The 18,167-nt window shown below is 46.5% G+C and overlaps 1 protein-coding gene across 2 annotated transcripts in view; it reads left to right on the top strand.

Annotated features, from left to right (window-relative positions):
- Positions 1-18,167, top strand: part of crb1 (crumbs cell polarity complex component 1) — an 86,286-nt gene that overhangs the window by 57,042 nt on the left and 11,077 nt on the right. For both annotated transcript variants that reach the window (XM_046300102.1, XM_046300103.1), the window contains 4 exons: positions 2,425-3,340; positions 5,934-5,981; positions 6,457-6,579; positions 7,154-7,280. In XM_046300102.1, the coding sequence (XP_046156058.1) occupies positions 2,425-3,340; positions 5,934-5,981; positions 6,457-6,579; positions 7,154-7,280 (1,214 nt within the window). The remainder of the gene's footprint in view (positions 1-2,424; positions 3,341-5,933; positions 5,982-6,456; positions 6,580-7,153; positions 7,281-18,167) is intronic.

Raw genomic sequence — 18,167 nt, 5'->3', positions numbered from 1 at the left:
TCTCCTCACAATCTATCTGTATGTATTTCTATGATCTATGTATGTGCTTTTTACCGTTATTATCCTTAGCCTATGTTGATAAATACCTCCCGTTAATCTTTCCTAGAATTTTACAATAATTATTTGTATGAATCTTGATATATTATCTGGATCTCAGGTGTTATATGACCATAAGTTCTACTTATTCTTAGTTCCTTGTGACTTTTGACTGAGAACTATATCTATCTCACACGCAAATAATTATCTTCTTATTCTATGTGTGTGCTTTTCAAATTCTGATTAAATTACTCCTATGTGTCTCACTATTGATGTGTATGTCACTACTCCATCAAATCAAATCAAATGTATTTATATAGCCCTTCGTACATCAGCTGATATCTCAAAGTGCTGTACAGAAACCCAGCCTAAAACCCCAAACAGCAAGCAATGCAGGTGTAGAAGCACGGTGGCTAGGAAAAACTCCCTAGAAAGGCCAAAACCTAGGAAGAAACCTAGAGAGGAACCAGGCTATGTGGGGTGGCCAGTCCTCTTCTGGCTGTGCCGGGTGGAGATTATAACAGAACATGGCCAAATGTTCAAATGTTCATAAATGACCAGCATGGTCGTATAATAATAAGGCAGAACAGTTGAAACTGGAGCAGCAGCACGGTCAGGTGGACTGGGGACAGCAAGGAGTCATCATGTCAGGTAGTCCTGGGGCATGGTCCTAGGGCTCATGTCCTCCGAGAGAGAGAAAGAAAGAGAGAATTAGAGAGAGCATATGTGGAGTGGCCAGTCCTCTTCTGGCTGTGCCGGGTGGAGATTATAACAGAACATGCCCAAGATGTTCAAATGTTCATAAATGACCAGCATGGTCGTATAATAATAATATGTGTGTGTTCACACTCGATGCGTAATCTGCTATCTCTTAACCTATGTGTGCTTTTCCTTTCTTGAAACTTTATCTATAGTGGTGTCGATCAGACATTAGGTCTCCCCATATACAACCTATAAGCTATTTTCCAGGGGTCGTAAATCCCTAGTCAGCAGCCTATTTTTCTGTTGTTCCTTGTTCTTTTGACGTTATGTCGTATCTCACTCCGCTATATTAGGTTTCCCTTCTTTATTTCAGTATTGTCTTTTGAATCGGATCTATGGCTAATTCACTTTTGTTAATTGACCGTTTGAGTTATCTTGTTCGCATAGATTGCTTGCTAATAACCTCTCGGCCATCCCTCAAATAACCTTTCGGCCATTCCTCACAGACCTCAATTATTAAGCTATTTTTATTTAAGGTAGTGCACATGTACCTCGGGTCATTGCGGCCCTGTTCCCTCAATCGATCTTACTTTACTTTACTTTTATCACCTTCTATATTACGTTTTCTGGCTACTTTACTTTTAGGTCTTACTGTCAGATATTGTACTTCAACCAGTTTTACTTTGAGGTCTTACTGTCAGATATTGTACTTCAACCAGTTTTACTTTGAGGTCTTACTGTTAGATACTGTACTTCGAAATTTCTTATTTAGATCTGTGACCCAGTGCCGCCAACACTAACATAGATACTTTTGTCTTAAACTTTCTCTACATTATATTATATGGACAGTATACCCGATACACAAATCAAATCAAATCAAATCAAATTTATTTATATAGCCCTTCGTACATCAGCTGATATCTCAAAGTGCTGTACAGAAACCCAGCCTAAAACCCCAAACAGCAAACAATGCAGGTGTAAAAGCACGGTGGCTACACATCTTACTTACTGTTAGCTTTACAGTTAAAATCCTCCCTCACATTCATCTAGCTTTTTTGTAAGTTTAGAATTTAAACCCAAACTAATGAATAAAGATCACCAAACTTATCTTGCAGCTGACAATTCAGTGTTGGTTGGCCAGGTGTTTAACTTACGGATCTCTGATCCGTCCGTGCACGGTTTTCGGCGCTCCCATGGGACGACAGAAAACAGGAATTGAAATCCGTCTCGAAGGACCAAGTTGTCACGAGAATATTCAATCCCAATGATAATAACTAACAATCCATAGCTCTGACCAATTCCCGAGGTTTGTAAGACCATGGGTATAATAATAATAATTTGTCAAAGACTCAGTTTACGCAAAATGTTAGCACAGTTTATTCAGAGAACGCTCTAAAGTCAAGAATACAAAGACATCACACACAAACAGTAGGTATCCTACACACATACTGTCCTGCTACCCATCCAACAAAGATTAGGGGAAGCCGTGAGAATCACTCCCCGTCATAATCATATGGTTTGAGGGTGGAATATTCTAATCATTCATGAAAATCCCATTAACAGTTACTTGTTCATATCTGTATTTATTACTTCACTACTGCTTGTATTCCATGACATGGTTGAGGATTAAAACCTTTTTTTAAATGACCACATATTTACATAATTATCCCTTCTTTTCCTTCACAGGCTTTTCCAACGCCACTTTCCTTGACGACAGCAATGTGCTGTCTTACCGCGGTAACGGCCATATCCACCGCAGCCTGGCCAGCATCTCCCTCAGCATGCGCACCCGTAAACGCCACGCCGCCATCTTGCACGCTGAGAGTGGGCCGGAGTTTGTGACGGTGTCTGTGCAGGATGGCCTTCTCTTCCTTGAGCTCCAGAGCGGGGTGGGGGAGGGTTCCTCCACAGTGTCCCTCAGCAGTCGGAGGAGGGTCAGTGACGGGGAGTGGCACAGCGTCCACCTCTTCATGGTCACCCCCTGGGCAGAGGCATCCCGCTGGACCATGGTACTGGATGAGGAGGCGGAGGAGGCAGGGACCTCCAGCAGCGAAGGGGGCAACCTGGACTTCCTCAGGGAGGAGGTGGACATCCTGCTGGGGGGGCTGGGGCCCGAGGCTGGCTGGAGCCTAGTGGGGTGCCTGGGCACAGTGGAGGTGGGGGGCATCGCCCTGCCTTACTATAGCCCTTCAGAGGTCAACCTTCCCCGGACTCAGGAGGAGCAGTTCCTGCGGACATCCCCCAACCCACCCAGGGGCGGGTGCAGTGGAGGCCCGGTGTGCCAGCCCAGCCCATGTGTGAACAGAGGCAGCTGCCAGGACCTCTGGAACCTGTTCAACTGTAGCTGTGACGAGGGCTGGGCCGGACGCCGTTGTGAGCTCAACACAGACACCTGCGCCTCCAACCCCTGTATCCATGGCAACTGTAGCGTTCAGGGGCTGGCATACAAGTGTTCCTGTGAGTTTGGCTACACTGGTATGAACTGTGAGGAGGAGGTGGATGTGTGTGAGAACCATCTATGTGCTCATGGAGGGACGTGTCTACATGGAGTGAACAAGTACGCCTGTCTGTGTGCTGAGAACTACACCGGACCTTACTGCAAGTGAGTCACATGGCTTGGGTCAGGAATGGAATGAAATGTAATATTTATTTTTATACAAAGGACTAAACGCAACAGAAAACAGTCACCTCATTCTGAAACATTGTCACCAAATTGTTATTGCTTTTATGTTATTTTTGTCTGTCAAGTTTGTTTAAGTCCCTTTGAGTTTATACACAATTTTGAAAAATATTAAGTTTGAAGTCTACAAATAGACTACAAATAAGACTTTAATAACTGGCAGTTGAAACAATAACATCATGAAACAATATTTCATGTTTTGAAAACGGGTTCTGCAACTTGTACATTTCAATGAGATAAAAGTTTAATCAATGCATCTCCATGCAACTTCACCAACGTGATATACAGGACAGGACACCAGCGGGACTCTCTTTTAGTGATATACAGGACAGGACACCAGCGGGACTCCTTTTAGTGATATACAGGACAGGACACCAGCGGGACTCTCTTTTAGTGATATACAGGACAGGACACTTTCAGTGATATACAGGGACTCTGGGACTTTTAGTGATATACAGGACGGGACTCTCTTTCAGTGATATACAGGACAGGACACCAGTGGGACTCCCTTTTAGTGATCTACAGGACAGGACACCAGCGGGACTCTCTTTTAGTGATATACAGGACGGGACTCTCTTTCAGTGATATACAGGACGGACACCAGTGGGACTCCCTTTTAGTGATATACAGGACAGGACACCAGCGGGACTCTCTTTTAGTGATATACAGGACAGGACACCAGCGGGACTCTCTTTTAGTGATCTACAGGACGGGACTCTCTTTTAGTGATATACAGGACAGGACACCAGTGGGACTCCCTTTTAGTGATATACAGGACAGGACACCAGCGGGACTCCCTTTTAGTGATATACAGGACAGGACACCAGCGGGACTCCCTTTTAGTGATATACAGGACAGGACACCAGTGGGACTCCCTTTTAGTGATATACAGGACGGGACTCTCTTTCAGTGATATACAGGACAGGACACCAGCGGGACTCCCTTTTAGTGATATACAGGACAGGACACCAGCGGGACTCCCTTTTAGTGATATACAGGACAGGACACCAGTGGGACTCCTTTTAGTGATATACAGGACGGGACTCTCTTTCAGTGATATACAGGACGGGACTCTCTTTTAGTGATATACAGGACAGTATACCAGCGAGACCCCCTTTTAGTGATATACAGGACAGTATACCAGCGGGACTCCCTTTTAGTGATATACAGGACAGGACACCAGCGGGACTCCCTTTTAGTGATATACAGGACAGGACACCAGCGGGACTCCCTTTTAGTGATATACAGGACAGGACACCAGCGGGACTCCCTTTTTTGTTATATATAGGACAGGACACCAGCGGGACTCCCTTTTAGTGATATACAGGACAGGACACCAGTGGGACTCCCTTTTAGTGATATACAGGACTCTCTTTCAGTGACACCAGACACCGGGACTCCCTTTTAGTGATATACAGGACAGGACACCAGCGGGACTCCCTTTTAGTGATATACAGGACAGGACACCACGGGACTCTTTTTCAGTGATATACAGGACAGGACACCAGCGGGACTCCCTTTTAGTGATATACAGGACGGGACTCTCTTTCAGTGATATACAGGACAGGACACCAGCGGGACTCTCTTTCAGTGATATACAGGACAGGACACCAGTGGGACTCCCTTTTAGTGATATACAGGACAGGACACCAGCGGGACTCCCTTTTTGTGATATACAGGACAGGACACCAGCGGGACTCCCTTTTAGTGATATACAGGACAGGACACCAGCGGGACTCCCTTTTAGTGATATACAGGACAGGACACCAGCGGGACTCCCTTTTAGTGATATACAGGACAGGACACCAGCGGGACTCCCTTTTAGTGATATACAGGACAGGACACCAGCGGGACTCCCTTTTAGTGATATACAGGACAGTATACCAGCGAGACCCCCTTTTAGTGATATACAGGACAGGACACCAGCGGGACTCCCTTTTAGTGATATACAGGACAGTACACCAGCGGGCCCCTTTTAGTGATATACAGGACAGGACACCAGCGGGACTCCCTTTTAGTGATATACAGGACAGGACACCAGCGAGACCCCTTTTAGTGATATACAGGACAGGACACCAGCGGGACTCCCTTTTAGTTTTACAACACACTAAGGCAAAATGAGATCTTCTAAATGTTCAGATGTGTATAAGGCACTGAAACCATGCATGAACTGCGTGCTTTACTTGTTGCATGTCTGTTGTACTAAACGTCATATGGTTATGGCTCTAGTGTGTCGCTGTAGTGTACTGCGAAATCAGTTCCCTGGTGGTTCAGTGCTACTGCCTCTCCTCTTTTGTTAGTTTCGGAGCATCATCGAGGGAATTCCTCCATTCATTTATCTTGTAAACACACACTCTCTCTCACACGCACTTTCAACACTCTCTCTCTCTATCTCACATCGCTCCTTCACAAGGGCATTTTTGAAACAGCCTCCATCACTAAGCTATAATTAAAGAGTTTACATCCTAAATCAAACTTTTCTTCTGTGTATCTCTCTCTCTCTCTCTCCCTCCAGTGATCGTGTTGAGGAAATCCCATGGTACATAGTAGTCAACAGGAATGTGTAAGTTGTTTTTATTATTTGCTAGTCCTCTCATTCCCCCTACCTATTTCAAGAAATGCCATATCAACCAGCCTAAATATGGGATGTTGTAAGTCCCATAGAGCAGGACTGAGTCCATGATGTGTTAAGTTCTGGTTTAATGTCCTGTAGTTTAGGAGCAGTAGGGGGTCTATCACCCCCTAGACTCCATAGTCTCCCAGTGGGGAGACAGACAGTACCCTCCCACTCCCCCTAGTTCTCAAATAAACCCCCTTACACAAGTACCCAATAACCCCGGTCCCACATTGTCACTCCTGGGCACCGCCCGCCTCCCAACCGCGCACAGACACACACACACACACACTCGCTCTCTAGAGAAGTGTGCCTGTCTGATGGTTTGTTCTGTCTGATGGTTTGTCCTGTCTGATGGTTTGTCCTGTCTGATGGGTTGTCCTGTCTGATGGGTTGTCCTGTATGTGTCTGCATTTCTGCTCAGTCGGCCCAAGCTGCCAGTGTCTGTCTGTGGAGATGAAACCAGAAACTACACCTGCTTCAACTCAGGGAACTGCACCGAGAGAGAGCTGTCCTGTGACTGTCTACCCGGCTTCACAGGGCACCGGTAAGAGATAGAGGGAAGGGGTAGAGAACTGCACGAGAGAGAGCTGTCCTGTGACTGTCTACCAACTAGAGGGAAGGGGTAGAGAACTTCACGAGAGAGAGCTGTCCTACCAGGCTTCACAGGGCACCGGTAAGAGAGGGAAGGGGAGCTGTCTGTCCTGTGACTGTCTACCAGGCTTCACAGGGCACCGGTAAGAGATAGAGGGAAGGGGTAGAGAACTGCACGAGAGAGAGCTGTCCTGTGACTGTCTACCAGGCTTCACAGGGCACCGGGAGATAGAGGGAAGGGGTAGAGAACTGCACGAGAGAGAGCTGTCCTGTGACTGTCTACCAGGCTTCACAGGGCAGCAGTAGAGGGAAAAGACAGAGGGAGACAGAGGGAGAAAGAGAAGGAAACAGAGGGAGGAAGGGGTAGATGGGATGGGAGGGATAAAGTAAGAAAATATACCCAGAATATAGATGAACTTTGTAAAATATACACACAGAACACATACATTACACACAGACCACATGATGTTGTGTGCCTGTTTTTCTGACCCTCTCTCGGCCTCTGTCTCTGTGTCTGTACTGTGTAGCTGTGAGCAGGAGGTGGATGAGTGCAAGTCCAACCCCTGTCTGAATGGGGGCTACTGCCGAAACCTCATCAACAAGTACCACTGTGTGTGTGACATGAGTTTCGCCGGGGACAATTGCCAGATCGACGTAAGCGACATTTACTTTTACGTGGCCGTTCTGCTCTGGCAGAACCTCTTCCAGCTACTCTCCTACCTTATCCTGCGACTCGATGACGACCCTGAGATCGACTGGGGAGGGCAGGACGACTGAGAGAGTGTGTGTGTGTGTGTGTGTGTGTGTGTGTGTGTGTGTGTGTGTGTGTGTGTGTGTGTGTGTGTGTGTGTGTGTGTGTGTGTGTGTGTGTGTGTGTGTGTGTGTGTGTGTGTGTGTGTGTGTGTGTGTGTGTGTGTGTGTGTGTGTGTAGCTTGTAGTGGAAGACTTTTGGTGGTGGGTGTTTCATTGTTAAATGCCTGTCCAATGAAAAACCGTGTGTGAGTACTGTTATATCTGTGTCTGTTTTACAGTACCACCAGGGTTCCCAGAGAGGGTTCTCTTAACCGGGTGTTAAGGGGTTGAATCTGGCCGTGACAGCTGACCACTACGTACTTGATTTAGCCTTAGACAGGAGTCTTTAAAAAACAATAGGGGTTGTTCCTAAACTGCGCCAATTAGAAATTGGAGCCGTGGGCCAGACTGAAGGTCTCTGACTGTTCAGAGATACAGTATGTACACTAATGTTCAAAAGTTTGTGGTCACTTATAAATGTCCTTGTTTTGAAAGAAAAGCACAAAAAAATGTCCATTAAAATAACATAAAATTGATCAGAAATACAGTGTAGACATTGTTAATGTTGTAAACCTTGGATCATTGTTACTCTAAATTCCGCGACGCATATAAGGCCCTGCCCCGCCCTCCTTTCGGAAAAGCTGACCACGACTCCATTTTGTTGATCCCTGCCTACAGACAGAAACTAAAAAAAGAAGCTCCCACGCTGAGGTCTGTCCAACGCTGGTCCGACCAAGCTGACTCCACACTCCAAGACTGCTTCCATCACGTGGACTGGGACATGTTTCGTATTGCGTCAGATAACAACATTGACGAATACGCTGATTTGGTGTGCGAGTTCATTAGAACGTGCGTTGAAGATGTCGTTCCCATAGCAACGATTAAAACATTCCCTAACCAGAAACCGTGGATTGATGGCAGCATTCGCGTGAAACTGAAAGCGCGAACCACTGCTTTTAATCAGGGCAAGGTGACTGGTAACATGACCGAATACAAACAGTGCAGCTATTCCCTCCGCAAGGCTATCAAACAAGTTAAGCGTCAGTACAGAGACAAAGTAGAATCTCAATTCAACGGCTCAGACACAAGAGGTATGTGGCAGGGTCTACAGTCAATCACGGACTACAAGAAGAAATCCAGCCCAGTCACGGACCAGGATGTCTTGCTCCCAGGCAGACTAAATAACTTTTTTGCCCGCTTTGAGGACAATACAGTGCCACTGACACGGCCTGCAACGAAAACATGCGGACTCTCCTTCACTGCAGCCAAGGTGAGTAAGACATTTAAACGTGTTAACCCTCGCAAGGCTGCAAGCCCAGGCGGCACCCCAGCCGCACCCTCAGAGCATGCGCAGACCAGCTGGCCTGTGTGTTTACGGACATATTCAATCAATCCCTATACCAGTCTGTTGTTCCCACATGCTTCAAGAGGGCCACCATTGTTCCTGTTCCCAAGAAAGCTAAGGTAACTGAGCTAAACGACTACCGCCCCGTAGCACTCACTTCCATCATCATGAAGTGCTTTGAGAGACTAGTCAAGGACCATATCACCTCCACCCTACCTGACACCCTAGACCCACTCCAATTTGCTTACCGCCCAAATAGGTCCACAGACGATGCAATCTCAACCACACTGCAATAATAATAATAATAATATATGCCATTTAGCAGACGCTTTTATCCAAAGCGACTTACAGTCATGTGTGCATACATTCTACGTATGGGTGGTCCCGGGGATCGAACCCACTACCCTGGCGTTACAAGCGCCATGCTCTACCAACTGAGCTACAGAACCCACACTGCCCTAACCCATCTGGACAAGAGGAAAACCTATGTGAGAATGCTGTTCATCGACTACAGCTCGGCATTCAACACCATAGTACCCTCCAAGCTCGTCATCAAGCTCGAGACCCTGGGTCTCGACCCCGCCCTGTGCAACTGGGTACTGGACTTCCTGACGGGCCGCCCCCAGGTGGTGAGGGTAGGCAACAACATCTCCCCTCCGCTGATCCTCAACACTGGGGCCCCACAAGGGTGCGTTCTGAGCCCTCTCCTGTACTCCCTGTTCACCCACGACTGCGTGGCCACGCACGCCTCCAACTCAATCATCAAGTTTGCGGACGACACAACAGTGGTAGGCTTGATTACCAACAACGACGAGACGGCCTACAGGGAGGAGGTGAGGGCCCTCGGAGTGTGGTGTCAGGAAAATAACCTCACACTCAACGTCAACAAAACTAAGGAGATGATTGTGGACTTCAGGAAACAGCAGAGGGAACACCCCCCTATCCACACCGATGGAACAGTAGTGGAGAGGGTAGCAAGTTTTAAGTTCCTCGGCATACACATCACAGACCAACTGAATTGGTCCACTCACACAGACAGCATTGTGAAGAAGGCGCAGCAGTGCCTCTTCGACCTCAGGAGGCTGAAGAAATTTGGCTTGTCACCAAAAGCACTCACAAACTTCTACAGATGCACAATCGAGAGCATCCTGGCGGGCTGTATCACCGCCTGGTACGGAAACTGCTCCGCCCACAACCGTAAGGCTCTCCAGAAGGTAGTGAGATCTGCACAACGCATCACCGGGGGCAAACTACCTGCCCTCCAGGACACCTACACCACCCGATGTTACAGGAAGGCCATAAAGATCATCAAGGACAACAACCACCCGAGCCACTGCCTGTTCACCCCGCTATCATCCAGAAGGCGAGGTCAGTACAGGTGCATCAAAGCTGGGACCGAGAGACTGAAAAACAGCTTCTATCTCAAGGCCATCAGACTGTTAAACAGCCACCACTAATATTGAGTGGCTGCTGCCAACACACTGACTCAACTCCAGCCACTTTAATAATGGGAATTGATGGGAAATGATGTAAAATATATCACTAGCCACTTTAAACAATGCTACCTAATATAATGTTACATACCCTACATTATTCATCTCATATGCATACGTATATACTGTACTCTATATCATCTACTGCATCTTTATGTAATACATGTATCACTAGCCACTTTAACTATGCCACTTTGTTTACATACTCATCTCATATGTATATACTGTACTCGATACCATCTACTGTATCTTGCCTATGCTGCTCTGTACCATCACTCATTCATATATATTTATGTACATATTCTTTATCCCCTTACACTGTGTATAAGACAGTAGTTATGGAATTGTTAGTTAGATTACTTGTTGGTTATTACTGCATTGTTGGAACTAGAAGCACAAGCATTTCGCTACACTCGCATTAACATCTGCAAACCATATGTATGTGACAAATAAAATTTCATTTGATTTGAAATGACTATTGTAGCTGGAATCGGCAGATTTTTTATGGAATATCGACTTCGGCGTACAGAGGCCAATTATCAGCAACCATCACTCCTGTGTTCCAATGGCTGTGTTAGCTAATCCAAGTGGATCATTTTAAAAGATTGTTGTTATGATTAAAGAAGCAATAAAACTAGTTGAGTATCTGGAGCATCAGCATTTGTGGGTTCGATTACAGGCTCAACATCGCCAGAAACAAAGGCCTTCCTTCTGGAACTCGTCAGTCTATTCTTGTTCTGAGAAATGAAGGCTATTCCATACGAGAAATTGCCAAGAAACTGAAGATCTCATACAACCCTGTATACTACTCCCTTCACAGAACAGCGTGGCTCTAACCAGAATAGAAGGAAGAGTGGGAGGCCCCGGTGCACAACTGAGCAAGAAGACAAGTACATTAGAGTGTCTAGTTTGAGAAACAGACACCTCACAAGTCCTCAACTGGCAGCTTCATTAAATAGTACCCGCAAAACACCAGTCTCAACGTCAACAGTGAAGAGGCGACTCCGGGATGCTGGCCTTCGAAGCAGAGTTCCTCTGTCCAGTGTCTGTGTTCTTTTGCCCATCTTAATCATCACCAAAGCCCCCCCCAGACCATCACATTTCCTCCACCATGCTTGACAGATGGCGTCAAACGCTCCTCCAGCATCTTTCAAATTGTTCTGCGCCTCACGAATGTTCTTTGTGATCCGAACACCTCAAACTTAGATTAGTCTGTCCATAACACTCTGTCCAGAATCTTCTTCTGTCCAGTGTCTGTATTATTTTGCTCATCTTAATCTTTTATTTTTTTTGGCCAGTCTGAGATATGGCTTTTTCTTTGCAACTCTGCCTAGAAGGCGAGCATCCCGGAGTCTTTATGGCTTGGGGGTGAAAACTGTTGAGAAGCCTTTTGGTCCTAGACTTGGCCCTCCGGTACCGGTTGCCATGCGGTATTAGAGAGAACAGTCTATGACTGGGGTGGCTGGGGTCTTTGACAATTTTTAGGGCCTTCCTCTGACACCGCCTGGTATGCAGCTTAGCCCCAGTGATGTACTAGGCCGTACGCACTACCCTCTGTAGTGCCTTGCAGTTGGAGGCCGAGCAGTTGCCGTAACAGGCAGTGATGCAACCAGTCAGGATGCTCTCGATGTTGCAGCTGTAGAACTTTTTGAGGATCTGAGGACCCATGCCAAATCCCTTTAGTTTCCTGAGAGGGAATAGGCTTTGTCGTGCCCTCTTCATGACTGTCTTTGTGTGTTTGGATCATTCTAGTTTATTGTTGATGTGGACACCAAGGAACTTGAAACTCTCAACCTGCTCCACTACAGCCTCGTCGATGAGAATGGGGGCATGCTCGGTCCTCCTGTTCCTGTAGTCCACAGTCATCTCAGTCTTGGTTACGTTGAGGGATAGGTTGTTATTCTGGCACCACCCGGCCAGGTCTCTGACCTCCTCCCAAAAGGCTGTGTTGTTGTTTTTGGTGATCAGGCGTGTTAAGGGGTTGAATCTGGCCATGGTGACGACTGCAAACTTAATGATGATGTTGGAGTCGTGCCTGGCCACGCAGTCGTGGGTGAACAGGGAGTACAGGAGGGGACTGATCACACACCCCTGAGGGGCTCCAGTGTTGAGGATCAGTGTGGCATATGTGTTGCTACCTACCCTCACCACCTGGAGGGGCGGCCCATCAGGAAGTCCAGGATCCAGTTGTAGAGGGAGGTGTTTAGTCCCAGGATCCTTAGCTTAGTGATGAGCTTTGAGGGTACTATGGTGTTGAACGATGAGCTGTAGTCAATGAATAGCATTCTTACGCAGGTGTTCCTTTTGTCCAGGCGGGAAAGGGCATTGTGGAGTGCAATAGAGATGCCTTCATCTGTGGATCTGTTTGGGCGGTATGCAATTTGGAGTGGGTCTAAGGTTTCTAGGATAATGGTGTTGATGTGAGCCTGACCAACATTTCAAAGCACTTCATGGCTATGGATGTAAGTGCTATGGGTCTGTAGTGATTTAGGCAGGTTGCCTTAGTGTTCCTGGGCACAGGGACTATGATGGTCTGCTTGAAACATGTTGGTATTACAGACTCAATCAGGGACATGTTGAAAATGTCAGTGAAACACCTGTCAGTTGGTCAGCACATGCCCGGAGCACATGTCCTGGTAATCCGTCTGGCCTTGTGAATGTTGACCTACAGAGAGCATGATCACACAGTTGTCCAGAACGGCTGATGTTCTCATGCATGCCTCAGTGTTGCTTGCCTCGAAGCGAGCATAGAAGTGATTTAGCTCGTCTATTAGGCTCGTGCCACTGGGAAGCTCGCTGCTGTGTTTCCCTTTGTAGTCTGTAATAGTTTGCAAGCCCTGCCACATAAGATTGGCATCGCAGTCGGTGTAGTACGATTCAATCTTAGCCATGTATTGACTCTTTGATGCCTGTTTGATGGTTCGCCGGAGGGCATAGCAGGATTTATTATAAGCTTCCGTGTTAGAGTCCCGGCAGCTCTACCCTTTAGCTCAGTGCGAATGTTGCCTGTAATCCATGGCTTCTGGTTGGGGTATGCACGTACAGTAACTGTGGGGATGACGTCCTCAATGCACTGATTTATAAAGCCAATGACTGATGTGGTGTACTCCTCAATGCCATCGGAAGAATCCTGGAACATGTTCCAGTCTGTGCTAGCAAAACAGTCCTGTAGTTTAGCATCTGCTTCATCTGACCTCTTTTTTTATAGACCGAGTCACTGGTGCTTCCTGCATTAATTTTTTTCTTGTAAGCAGGAATCAGGAGGATAGAATTGTGGTCAGATTTACCAAATGGATGGCGAGGGAGAGCTTTGTACGCGTCTCTGTGTGTTGAGTACAGGTGATCTAGAATTTCTTTCCCTCTGGTTGCACATTTAACATGTTGATAGAAGTTAGGTAGAACTGATTTACATTTCCCTGCACTCTCTGGCCGCCTCTGGGTGAGCGGTTTCCTGTTTGCTTATTTCCTTATACACTTCACTGAGTGCGGTCTTAGTGCCAGCATCTGTCTGTGGTGGTTAACAAACAGCCACGAAAGTATAGATGAAAACTCTCTTGGCAAATAGTGTGGTCTGCAGTTTATCATAAGATAGGTGAGCAAAATCTAGAGACTTCCTTAGATTTCCTGCACCAGCTGTTGTTTACAAATGTGCACAGACCCCCCCCCTCCAGCGTATATCCCGCTCGCTGAATATCCATGTCGTCATACAGCCACGATTCTGTGAAACATAAGATGTTACAGTTTTTGATGTCCCGTTAGTAGGATATTCGTGATCGTACCTCGTCTAATTTATTGTCCAATGATTGCACGTTGACGAGTAATATTGACAGTAACGGCAGCTTTCCCACTCGTCTTCGGCGGATCCTTACGAGGCACCCCATTCTGTGTCCTCTGTACCTGCGTCTCTTCCTCTTGCCAATAACTGGGGTGTTTGGAGAATGTCCTGTGCGTCCTGCTTGTTGCAGAAAAACTCTTTGTCTAATCTGAGGTGAGTGATCGCTGTCCTGATATCCAGAAGCTCTTTGTCTAATCTGAGGTGAGTGATCGATGTCCTGGTATCCAGAAGCTCTTTGTCTAATCTGAGGTGAGTGATCACTGTCCTGATATCCAGAAGCTCTTTGTCTAATCTGAGGTGAGTGATCACTGTCCTGATATCCAGAAGCTCTTTGTCTAATCTGAGGTGAGTGATCACTGTCCTGATATCCAGAAGCTCTTTGTCTAATCTGAGGTGAGTGATCACTGTCCTGATATCCAGAAGCTCTTTGTCTAATCTGAGGTAGGGGTTAGTAGATATTCCATAACAAATCAGCCGTTTACAACTACAATAGTCATTTACAACATTAACAATGTCTACACTGTATTTCGGATCAATTTGATGTTATTTTAATGGATAAAAAAATTAGCTTTTCTTTCAAAAACAAGGACATTTATAAGTGACCCCAAACTTTTGAACGGTAGTGTATGTGTACAACTTAGTTATTGGTTTAATTCTGTTATATATTGTTGAGGTGAGCTACATTTAAATTGATTTATCTTGTTTTTCTGAAAAGAGCACAGAGCTGTTATTGTGCCTTAAAAGCAACACGTTTTCTATAGGCAGCATATTTTTTAATACATTTGTGTGATTTTTGAATATGCTCTTTGTTGGATATGGCAATATGAATATCCTTTGGGCGATAATAATATAATATAATATGCCATTTAGCAGACGCTTTTATCCAAAGCGACTTACAGTCATGTGTGCATACATTCTACGTATGGGTGGTCCCGGGAATCGAACCCACTACCCTGGCGTTACAAGCGCCATGCTCTACCAACTGAGCTACAGAAGGACCACGGCGCTATACTAACACAACTCAGGTAGCATTATATTTAAGCAATAAGGCCTGAGGAGGTGTGGTATATGGCCAATATGCCACGGATAAGGGCTGTTCTTTATGCACGACACAACTCAGAGTGCCTAGATTACAGCCCTAAACCGTGCTATATTCACCGTATTCCGCAAACCCCTTGCTGTTATAAACTGGTTACCTAAGTAATTAGAACTGTAAAAATATGTTTTTTTTTGTCATACCCATGGTAAACAGTCTGATATTCTATGGCTTTCAGCCTATCAGCATTCAGGGCTCGAACCACCTGGTTTATAATGTACATTAGACTGGGCTAGACAGAAATTGTAATAAAGGGAATTTTCCAAATGGAACAAATGGAAAATAAGACACTGGTTTTGCAATTGCACAGGTTAGTCAGTGTATAAGCACAATTTCCCAAAAGGAATGTTATTTCTTATTGAAAAACTTTTGCACTTTTGGAAAAGTATAGTGTTTTCTGAGATTAATCTCACTTACAATATCTGGTCAGCCTCATGTTCATTTATGCTTTGTATTCCTTGAGGATGATGGTACTGTCCTGATACTGTTTGAGGTGTAGCTAGAGAGATGGCCCTAGGCCCTTGAAGGCAATGAATCACACCTAACGTTTATTCATTTGAAACTCTGTCACACATTCCCTGTTGTTGTCTAGACCTAAAAATATGTTTGTGTCTTTGTCTGTCTGTCTCTATGTCCATCTGTCCGTCTGTCCGTCTGTCCGTCTGTCCGTCCGTCCGTCCGTCCGTCCGTCTGTCTGTCTGTCTGTCTGTCTGTCTGTCTGTCTGTCTGTCTGTCTGTCTGTCTGTCTGTCTGTCTGTCTGTGCATGTCTCTGCATGTTTGTCTCTATGTGCATGTCTCTGCATGTTTGTCTCTATGTCCAGCTCTCTGCCTGTCTGTCTCTATGTGCATGTCTCTGCATGTTTGTCTCTATGTCCAGCTCTCTGTCTGTCTGTCTGTCTGTCTCTATGTGCATGTCTCTGCATATTTGTCTCTATGTCCAGCTCTCTGTCTGTCTCTATGTGCATGTCTCTGTCTGTCTGTCTCTATGTCCGTCTGTCTCTATGTCTCAGTCTGTCTCTGTCTGTCTCTATGTCTGTCTGTCATCCATCACATCTGTCTGGCTGTCTCTGTCTGTCTCTCTGTCCGTCTGTCTGTCTTTGTCCATCTCTCTGTCTGTTCTTTCATGTCTTCTTTAAACAAGTATGTCTCTATGTCCATCTCTCTGTCTGTCCGTCTTTATGTCCATCTCTCTGTCTGTTTTCAAATAAACATTTCCTGTCTTTTCACCCTCAATCTGTTGTTTGTCCTCCTTTCACTTCCTGTCTTCATTTATCCAACATCAAGTAGTTATGTCACTGGTCAGTACTGGGTGGGTTTACCAGTCATCCGGTGAGCTGTGTGGCATCCAAACATAGTTACCTAATCTCTCTTAACAGGATACACAGAGAGAAGTGACCTCTTGATAACCTCACACATACTGTACACACGCAAACCTTTCCATTCCGTGTGTGTATGAATGTGCACGACAATATGCCTGTGTGTGTGTGTGTGTGTGTGTGTGTGTGTGTGTGTGTGTGTGTGTGTGTGTGTGTGTGTGTGTGTGTGTGTGTGTGTGTGTGTGTGTGTGTGTGTGTGTGTGTGTGTGTGTGTGTGTGTGTGTGTGTGTGTGTGTGTGTGTGTGTGTGTGTGTGTGTGTGTGTGTGTGTGTGTGTGTAGCCGAGACCCAAGGAAGAGGAAAGGAAAGATAAAGTTGAGAGAAATAGTGAATCTTCTCTCAGTGGCTTTACTAATGTGTCTCTCTTCAGAGAGAATGAGAAAGAGAGAGAGAGCATGAGAGGGAGAATGAGAGAGAGAGAATAGAGGGTGTTGTAGAGGGTGAAGGTCTGATGAAGATGGGAGAAAGAAGAGAGAGACTAGTGTGTTAGCGTGTTTCTTCCCCTTTTATCATATTCTGTCCTGTCACCCGATCTGATTAACATCCATTGTTGAATTCTGATTGGGAACTTTTAAAAGTGGAACGTGTTTGAATTTGAACGTGTTACTAACTGTTCTGTGAATCCTATTTCAAAGTGGAGGTCTTCACGGATCTTTCCGAATCCTATTGCACGAGATCCGGGATCCCACATTATGTAGTTAACCCACGGATCCCCCGCTCGGATCCCCGCTCGGTGACCACGGATCCCCGGTCGCGGATCCCGCTCGGTGGCCACGGATCCCCTGTCGGATCCCTCTCGGTGGCCACGGATCCCCTGTCGGATCCCGCTCGGTGGCCACGGATCCCCGCTCGGATCCCGCTCGGTGGCCACGGATCCCCGGTCGGATCCCGCTCGGTGGCCACGGATTCCCGGTCGGATCCCGCTCGGTACCTACGGATCCCCGCTCGGTGACCACGGATCCCCGGTCGCGGGTCCCGCTAGGTGGCCACGGATCCCCTGTCGGATCCCTCTCGGTGGCCACGGATCCCCGGTCGGATCCCGCTCGGTGGCCACGGATCCCCGGTCGGATCCCGCTCGGTGGCCACGGATCCCCGGTCGGATCCCGCTCGGTGACCACGGATCCCCTGTCGGATCACGCTCGGTGGCCACGGATCCCCGGTCGGATCCCGCTCGGTGACTACGGATCCCCGGTCGGATCCCGCTCGGTGGCCACGGATCCCCGGTCACGGATCCCGCTCGGTGGCCACGGATCTGTGTAGAATTTTTTTTGAAATACCGGGATCCAAAATGATATTTGAAGAGTTTAGTTCCTAAACAGCAGATGCAAATTTGACACGTTTAGATATTCTCTTAAATGACTGTCATGGGTCCCCTTTCATCAAACCAAATGTGTCAATCATGTTGTGACAAAATGCTATATTCTCTTGATGAAAATAAGCCAGTGCACATCGGTAAGTCGCTCTGGATAAGAGCGTCTGCTAAATGACTTAAATGTAATGGAATGTAATGTAAGATCGGCTACTTGTTGTGGAAGAGGAGGAGGACACAGCAGAAAAGAGTGATCGCCCCTAGTCTATAAAGTCTACAGAATGTTAGGGTATAG

The sequence above is a fragment of the Oncorhynchus gorbuscha genome, linkage group LG15 (assembly GCF_021184085.1).
Source record: "Oncorhynchus gorbuscha isolate QuinsamMale2020 ecotype Even-year linkage group LG15, OgorEven_v1.0, whole genome shotgun sequence".
NCBI classification, from domain to species: domain Eukaryota; kingdom Metazoa; phylum Chordata; class Actinopteri; order Salmoniformes; family Salmonidae; genus Oncorhynchus; species Oncorhynchus gorbuscha.
This window is presented reverse-complemented; position numbering and strand designations above follow the sequence as displayed.